Consider the following 9,279-nt stretch of genomic DNA (forward strand, 5'->3'; position numbering starts at 1 on the left):
CCATCAGAGACAAAGGCCTTGTTACATCCATTTACTTTCATCTCATTGTGTAAACCATGTTGCTAGTGACTGTCTCTGTTTTCATAGTGAGTTATGGTGGTATTGTGGGCACATATGCCCAATCCCTATTTCACAAACCTGGGGATTATTTATTGGGTGGCTTGTTTAAACTTCACGAGGGTCAAGGAAAACGTTCAGAAAAGCCAGTAGCACTGGAATGTCAAAAGTAAGTCAATCCATCTGTCATTTGTCAACAGTCATCTGACTGTTAAAAGGCTGTATTTCTGAAATCTGTTCTGAGTTTCAATTATACGATTGTATCTAAGAATTTTTATTTGCCAAAACTATTTGCAAAATTTTGTGATTGACACCAATTATCTGTTCACACTTTCTCTGACATACTGGTCATACTAGAATTGAACTACAGTTAAATCTTTGTGGACATTTGATATGACAGGGCCAATCTGAGCTATTTCACTCAGTTGCTTGGCCCACTTCTTGAGCTGAATTGACTAAACAACATGGGTTACAACTTAACTAACCCAATCTAGGTAATGTGAAAGGGGCATTAGCTACATTTCTTTCCAACATCAACCTCAAGCATTTTAATTTAAGTTCACATCTTAGATCTATATTTATGGAAGTAAATTACTAAAGTAAATTACTATTTGTTTTATTGTTTCTTGACTAAATGTATTCACTTGTTTGCACTTTCACTTTCGCATGCCTAATTGTAACATCAGTCTCAATCACTTAGATTTCCGTTCATTTCTGCAAGCTACAAACGAATGCAAGTGATGAAGTTCACCATTGAGGAAATCAACAACAGCACAGATCTGCTTCCAGGGGTGAGCCTGGGATATGAGATCTTCGATTACTGCTCTGACATAGGCAGCCTTCTGTCTGCTTTGGATTTCTCCGTGTGTGGGGACTCTATTCATGTAGGAACCCAACGAGCCTGTCGACCCAAAGTCATCTCTGTTACCGGCCCATTTGGGAGTACAGAGACCATTACCGTATCTCAGCTGTTTCTGTCCAACCTTCTGCCTATGGTAAGATGTATCCCCTTGGCATAAAGCCATGAGTTGTTCATTCACATTGATTTACATAAACAACAAAGTAGACAGAGTGTTTGTTAAAATGCAGAAGCAGTGTAATCTTACGTCGCTCTCTGACTATTTTGTAATTTGCAGGTGACACATGGAGCTTCTAGCGTTCAGCTCAGCAACAGGCAGAGATTCCCGTCCTTTTTCCGCACGACTCCCAGTGACAAGTTCCAAGTGCAGGCTATTGTCCAGATACTGAGAAAGTTCCGGTGGAACTGGGTGGCCTTCATCGGCGGTGACACCGACTATAGCCGGGACGCTCTAGCTGTGTTTGAGAGTGAAATAAAGTCAGCCGACATTTGCTTGGCCTACAGAGGCACTATCTCGGTCTCAAACGACTCTGCAAACGCTTTAATGTTAGATGTGATCCATCAGCAGCATGTCGAGGTTATTGTGCTCTTTGCCCACACAGAGCATGTGACTCTCCTCTTGAGGACGGCGATTAAAAACAACGTGCAAAAGGTTTGGATCGGAAGCGAGACTTGGACCCTGAGCTCAGAACTGATCAAAGAGAACGACATAGAACGTCTGGGCACCGTCTTAGGGGTCACTCTGCAACAAATGGATCCCCTAAAAGGGTTAAAAGAGTTCATCCACCGGTCTGTGAGTTCCACACCTCCAGGCTCTGGTCACACGTGTGGCCAGATATGTGAGGAGTGCACAAATGTTGCGGCCGAGAAGATCTACTCACAGGACTCCACGTTCAGTTTCAGCATCTACTCAGCAATCTATGCCATAGCTCCAGTAGCAGTAACAGCAAAAAATGTCCTGTCCTGTTAGTACTGTCCTGAGTAGTGTCCCGAGACAGTTAGACACTGTCCCGAGACACCCAGACACTGTCCCGGGACAGTTAGCCACTGTCCTGTGACACCCATGACTGTCCTGTGACACCCATGACTGTCCTGTAACACCCAGACACTGTCCCGGGACACCCAGACACTGTCCTGTGACACCCAGATACTGTCCCGAGACACCCAGACACTGTCCCGAGACACTCATGACTGTCCTGTGACACCTAGACACTGTCCCGAGACAGTTAGACACTGTCCTGTGACACCCATGACTGTCCTGTAACACCCAGACACTGTCCCGAGACAGTTAGACACTGTCCCGTGACACCCATGACTGTCCTGTAACACCCAGGCACTGTCCTGTGACACCTATGACTGTCCTGTGACACCTAGATACTGTCCCGTGACACCTATGACTGTCCTGTAACATCCAGACACTGTCCCGAGACAGTTAGACACTGTCCCGTGACACCCATGACTGTCCTGTAACACCCAGGCACTGTCCTGTGACACCTATGACTGTCCTGTGACACCTAGACACTGTCCCGTGACACCTATGACTGTCCTGTAACATCCAGACACTGTCCTGTAACACCCAGACACTGTCCCGTGACACCCATGACTGTCCTGTAACACCCAGACACTGTCCTGTAACACCCAGACACTGTCCCGTGACACCTATGACTGTCCTGTGACACCTATGACTGTCCTGTAACATCCAGACACTGTCCCGAGACAGTTAGACACTGTCCCGTGACACCCATGACTGTCCTGTAACACCCAGACACTGTCCTGTAACACCCAGACACTGTCCCGTGACACCTATGACTGTCTTGTGACACCCAGACACTGTCCCGAGACAGTTAGCCACTGTCCTGTAACACCCAGACACTGTCTCGAGACAGTTAGACACTGTCCCGTGACACCCATGACTGTCCTGTAACACCCAGACACTGTCCTGTGACACCTAGACACTGTCCGGTGACACTCATGACTGTCCTGTAACATCCAGACACTGTCCCGTGACACCCATGACTGTCCTGTAACACCCAGACACTGTCCTGTGACAGTTAGCCACTGTCCTGTAACACCCAGACACTGTCCCGAGACAGTTAGACACTGTCCCGTGACACCCATGACTGTCCTGTAACACCCAGACACTGTCTCGTGACACCTATGACTGTCCTGTGACACCTAGACACTGTCCCGTGACACCTATGACTGTCCTGTAACACCCAGACACTGTCCCGTGACACCTATGACTGTCCTGTAACATCCAGACACTGTCCCGTGACACCCATGACTGTCCTGTAACACCCAGACACTGTCCTGTGACACCTAGACACTGTCCGGTGACACTCATGACTGTCCTGTAACACCCAGACACTGTCCCGTGACACCTATGACTGTCCTGTGACACCCAGACACTGTCCTGGGACAGTTAGCCACTGTCCTGTAACACCCAGACACTGTCCCGAGACAGTTAGACACTGTCCCGTGACACCCATGACTGTCCTGTATCACCCAGACACTGTCTCGTGACACCTATGACTGTCCTGTGACACCTAGACACTGTCCCGTGACACCTATGACTGTCCTGTAACACCCAGACACTGTCCCGTGACACCTATGACTGTCCTGTAACATCCAGACACTGTCCTGAGACAGTTAGCTACTGTCCTGTGACACCAAGCCACTGTCCTGTGACACCAATGACAAATGTTCCAAATGTGAACCACTTTGAGCTGCATTCTGTGAATGAAAGGTGCTATAATTAATTATATTTATAATTATTATAATAATTATTATAATTATTATTATGTAGAATCATTTATGTCTTTGAATCATTGTGTGTGTGTGTGTGTGTGTGTGTGTGTGTGTGTGTATGTATGTATGTATGTATGTATCTTTTTATTTGTTTTGTTTTAGATAAAATATAAAGCTTATTAATTGTTTTACATAAAATTGTACATGTAAAAATCCTTTTTTGCTTTATGACTTTTTAAGTTTTAAAGTTGTTTGTTAGAATTTTTAATAAAGATGACTTGTGCTTTAAAGTAGTAGCTCTGGATTTGTGTTTTGTTATCAAGTAATGTTCAAGCACAGCTGGCATTCAGCCAACACTCAGTCAGATCAGTTAGTGTGTGGGCCAGTGCATGCCCAGGGACCCAGGCAACCCTCAGCCAACACTTTGATAAACAATAACACCCACACCTGGGCCGACAGACAGACAGACAGACAGACAGATAGATGCTTTATTTGTATGAAGATAACAAAATATCAACTCAGGTCTCAGTGCAGACCAAGTACTATAGTGAATAATAAATAAATACAATATAACATAACATAAGTGCTTGTTTATGGAAGTCCACAACAACCATCTCCTTGGTCTTGGTGAGTTTGTTTTCCTTGCATAACAAAACAATAAGTCATTTTACGGCGTTTTGGCCACACTTGGGGCAGAGCAAATCTTTATGTCAGTTTCCACTGATTGGGCCATGGGCATGGGCAGGGATGGGCAGTATTTCTAATACATGTGTTTAAAATATGTATTTCAAATACAAAATACTATTTTGTCATTTGTATTTTATTGAGATAATGAAAATGCCTTCGTATTTTGTATCAAAATACTTCAGTGTTGCGTATTTTTGTATTTTCAAAATACTTTAAAATACTTTCTGTGAAACACTGTGATGACATCTATCTAACTATCTATACTGTAAAGCACGAAATGTCTGTCTCTGTCTGTTTGTGGCACCCTTGCATGGTCAAGCTGGAATGATTAACAGGCCCCATAACAACTATATAAAAAATATTTTATATATATAAAAAATAGTCTGAATGCAACACTGTCTGAGAAGTTAGTTGTGCTCAAAGGCATCAACTGAGGAAACACGACTAGCTAAGGTTACACACACTCCTTTGCTCACACAAGGACAGCAGAAGGACTTGAATTCACAAGTTTATATTGCAACACTTGAGTTTGATATTTTCCTTTCTTTTTTCTGTTTTACAGGTTTTTTTTCTAGACTTTAAATTTGTCTATGTTCTCTGACCTGTGAAATATTTCAGTGCTATGGTAACTTGACAAGATACCTCAAACAAGGACATTTCCAATTTTGCACATTTTAAATAACAAATGATTGATAATGTCATAATAATTGGCTTCTAATTGGCTCAACTGATTGGATGGTATTAATGTGACAACCTGATTTTTATTTTTACTTTTTTTTGTATTTACATTGATAGAAGTTGTGCACACACCATCAGGTGTATACAAAATTATTCAACTGTGATGAAACTCACCATAAGTGTGGTAATGATGTGGTTATATAACTTAAAAGGTTAAAATGCTACCTAGTTTAAATTTCTAAATCAGTCATCTATTTGGATTGTTTGTCTTTCAGTTATTGTCACTGATTCATAGTGGGCAATCTATTACACCAACTGGTTGGAAAGTGCAACAGTTGTGGAGTCGGCATTGCATGTCGCTGCAAAACAGTACATCTCCAAACTTATAAACAGTAACTGTCAAATAAGGAATTTGAAGATGACATCCGAAAAGCATTAGATTGCATAGAAAACTGATTGATATGAATACACTGTACAGTTTATGTAGTAATAATGCACTGGTTATGAATAACAACTATTTTAAGTAAACATACAATTAGTAATGCAAAAAGTTTTTGTTCTAAGATTTATTTCTCTTTTGTGGCCCCAATTAGTCCAGGAAACTGGCAAAAATGATACAGACTGCCATAATCTGTGATGAAGATATCATAGATGTTGACCTTGTGCTCGACGTAATGATGCCTGAGGTAAGGAAATGTGAATATAAAAGCCATGTCATATTATGATCAGTGTGGTTTCTCCAGAATAAATAAACCAAACCATACCAAACATGCATATTGTCACTACATTCTCATGCTATTTCCAATTTGAAATCTGTTTGCATTTGAAGGTTTCCATTAACATTGTCACGAACCACGAGGGTTTCTGCAGGTTTCTGGAGAGGTTCATGTCCATGCATCCGGCATTGGAGTAACAAGCATTGCTGTTTTTTTCTGTATTTATACATTCTTTTTTAATGTATTAGTTGTTTATTTATTTATTTATGTCTTATTGGATTTCAATTTATTATCTTCATTTCATTATTTACAAGGATACAAGGATACAAGGATACAAGGAAGTTTATTGTCACATGCATATAGTTACTGGAAGTAAGAAATGCAGTGAAATTATGTCTGGTGTCAGCCTATTTGTGCATTTATGGGGGGGGGGGGGGGTAAAAAGTGCAGTAGAAGAGGGGTTTAGTAGATTAAGTGGCAAGGGCTGCATAAAAAAGGTGGGGGAGGATTGGGATTGGGTGGGGGGCACCAACAAGGAGCACCCAAGAGCAACAGGGGCAAGGAAAAACTCCCTTACCAAGGAAGAAACCTTGGGCAGATCCACGGCTCAAGGGGCTAACCCAACTGCCAGGGGTCTTGGTGTGTGTGTTGGGGGGATGACAGGGGAGATGGGATAGTGTGCTGTGTATGTGGGGAGAGGGCAGTGTGCAATATGTGTGTTGGAGAAGCTTCCTCATGAGACAATGTGCTGTGTATTGGGGGGGGGGGGGGGGCAGTGTGCTGTAAGTATGTTGGGGATGTGTGTTGGAGAAGCTTCCTGATGAAATAATGTGCTGTGTATGTAGGGGGGGGGGGGGGGGGGGGGGGGGGGCAGGGACTTACTATTGCAAGCAGAGTACTGTATGTATGATGTATGTGAGTGATGACAGTGAAGATGTGTGTGTGGGCGGGAGGGGAGTGGAGCAGTGACTGTGTGTGTGTGTGTGTGTGTAGTGTGTGTGTGGGCAGTGTGCTGTAAGTATGTTGGGGATGTGTATTGGAGAAGCTTCCTGATGAAATAATGTGCTGTGTATGTAGGGGGGGGGCAGGGACTTACTATTGCAAGCAGAGTACTGTATGTATGATGTATGTGAGTGATGACAGTGAAGATATGTGTGTGGGCGGGAGGGGAGTTGAGCAGTGACTGTGTGTGTGTGTGTGTGTGTGTGTAGTGTGTGTGTGGGTAGGTGGGGAAAGTGTGCTGTAAGTATGTAGAGGATGTGTGTTGGAGAAGATCCTGAAGACAGTGTGCTGTGTATGTAGGGGGGGGGGGCAGTGTGCAGCAAGTATGTAGAGGAGGCTTACTGTAGCAAGCAGTGTGCTGTATGTATGTGAAGTGATGACAGTGATGATGTAAGTGTGTGTGTTGGGGATGGGGGTGGGGTGGGGGGGGCAGAAGGCTAAACCTTCTGGGGGGATGACAGGGGAGATGGGAGTTCAGGGGCAGAAGGCTAGGCAATCAAGGACATGGGTAGATGGAGGAGAAATCAAAAATAATAAATAAAAAGTTCAATGGAGATGTGCAAAAGTTGGAGAAAGTCAGATATGTGTGTGTGTGTGTGTGTGTGTGTGTTTTGACGTGTGATGAAATAAGAAAATAAATAAAAGGTCTGTAGCATAGGGAGAGGGATGTAAAAGTGCTAAAAGTCTTGTAGGTGTGTGTGTGGGGGGGGGGGGGGGGCAGTGTGCAGCAAGTATGTAGAGGAGGCTTACTGTAGCAAGCAGTGTGCTGTATGTATGTGAAGTGATGACAGTGATGATGTAAGTGTGTGTGTTGGGGATGGGGGTGGGGGGGCAGAAAGGCTAGGCAATCAAGGACATGGGTAGATGGAGGAGAAATCAAAAATAATAATAAAAAGTTCTATGGAGATATGCAAAAGTTGGAGAAAGTCAGATATGTGTGTGTGTGTGTGTGTGTGTGTGTGTGTGTTTGTAAAATAAATAAAATAAATAAAAGGTCTGTAGCTTAGGGAGAGGGATGTAAAAGTGCTAAAAGTCTTGTAGGTGTGTGTGGGGGGTGGGGGGGTCATGAGTGCTGAGTAGTGAATGAGTGCAAAGTCAGTATAGTGTGAGTTCAGAGTTGGGAAATGTTTGAGAGTGCTGAGGAGTGAATGTGTGCAAAGTCAGTATAGTGTGAGTTCAGAGTTCGGATGGCCTGGGGATAAAAACTTCTCCTAAGTCTCTCAGTTCTGGCTTTGTGACTACATAGGCGTCTTCTTGATTTCAGTGGTAGGAATAATCCATTGTTAGGATGAGAAGAGTCCTTCAGAATCTTTTGGGCTCTTAGGAGTACTCTTCTGGAATAGATATCTTGTAGAGCAGGGAGTTGAGTTCTTATTGTACGTTCAGCTGAGCGCACTACTCTCTGCAGAGTACTACAATCTCTAACTGTGGAGTTCCCATACCAGGTGATGATGCTACCAGTTAGAACACTCTCAACCGCTGAAGTGTAGAAGGCCTTCATGATGGATGTAGAAACTTTGAATTTCCTTAGCTGACGAAGGAAGTAGAGTCGTTGTCTGGACTTCTTCAGAACATATTGAGTGTTAACAGTCCATGTTAAGTCTTCAGTAATGTGGACACCAAGGTATTTAAAACTTGTTACTATATGTGTGTACTGGGGAAATTTGATTTTTTTTGGTGTTAAGTTTATGGTGTATTTTGTTCTGAGAGAAAACTGAACCATGCAAGGTTTTCCGTATTTAGATTTACAAAGCTTTTTTGTTTAAAAGGTTTTTTGTTCTTATGTTTAGAATTAAAATGTGTTCTCCAAAACTGTCCAGTTGTCTGTTTTTGTGATCATCTACCCATGGATGGCTACAACATTTGGTTAAGCAAGCCTATGACTTAACAGACCTGGGGGGTATTCCAAGTACATGGTTTAGTGATAAACCTGGGTAACTTAACTCAGAGTAAGTGGTAAACCTCCTACAACAAGAGCCCTATGGTATTGTTTTGTTAGGAGAATGAAGCCATACAGCTCTTCTATTAGGAGGTTTACCACCTACTCTGTGTTAACTAACCCAGGTTTGTCACTAAACCTCGTACTTGGAATACCCCCCTGGTAAGATGCCTAAATATTTACACATTTGCCTATAATAATTATCTAAACAATTATTATTTATTCTTAAAATATTTGCTGGCACAAGGAGTTTCATTAATTATATTTCCCTTTATGCGTGCATGACGATAAACTACTTGAACTTGAACTAATGCTGCTTGTGGAATATCAACAATATACATTAAGTGTTTAATATACGTAGGCTATTTGTTGTAAGTAAAAAGTGATTTATATATTTCTTGGTTACAAGTAGCCTAGGCTAGCCTACAAGTTAACAACAAATAGAACAGAAAGAGGTGGAAGGTAGCCTAATAGGCCTAGGTGGCATAACAAACATTTCAACAAAACAAAACATTTCCAAAGCAACTGAGGTCGACAACGGATACTTGTGTTTTTATTAGGCGTTTTACCTAACTTTCCACGAGACAACCATC

The 9,279-nt window shown here is 42.6% G+C and overlaps 1 protein-coding gene across 1 annotated transcript; it reads left to right on the forward strand.

Annotated features, from left to right (window-relative positions):
* The first annotated feature begins 752 nt into the window (after positions 1–752).
* LOC143119355 (taste receptor type 1 member 1-like) lies at positions 753–1,886 on the forward strand. Its single transcript, XM_076280799.1, has 2 exons — positions 753–1,052; positions 1,194–1,886. Exons 1-2 carry the CDS (start codon positions 789–791, stop codon positions 1,884–1,886), a joined length of 957 nt encoding a protein of 318 aa, XP_076136914.1. The 5' UTR covers positions 753–788.
* Positions 1,887–9,279: the final 7,393 nt, after the last annotated feature.

This window comes from Alosa pseudoharengus, unplaced genomic scaffold (assembly GCF_046254945.1).
Source record: "Alosa pseudoharengus isolate Yale_2024_CS ecotype anadromous, Long Island Sound unplaced genomic scaffold, YU_APseudo_1.1 YU_APseudo_1.1_scf_1, whole genome shotgun sequence".
NCBI lineage: Eukaryota > Metazoa > Chordata > Actinopteri > Clupeiformes > Clupeidae > Alosa > Alosa pseudoharengus.

What these genes read in the sequence shown, in the direction of transcription:
- LOC143119355 (XM_076280799.1), top strand. Translation starts at nt 789, where the DNA reads ATGCAAGTGATGAAGTTCACCATTGAGGAAATCAACAACAGCACAGAT. An exon ending in TGTCCAACCTTCTGCCTATG is followed by an intron (nt 1,053 to 1,193) that starts GTAAGATGTATC and finishes TGTAATTTGCAG; the next exon opens with GTGACACATGGAGCTTCTAG.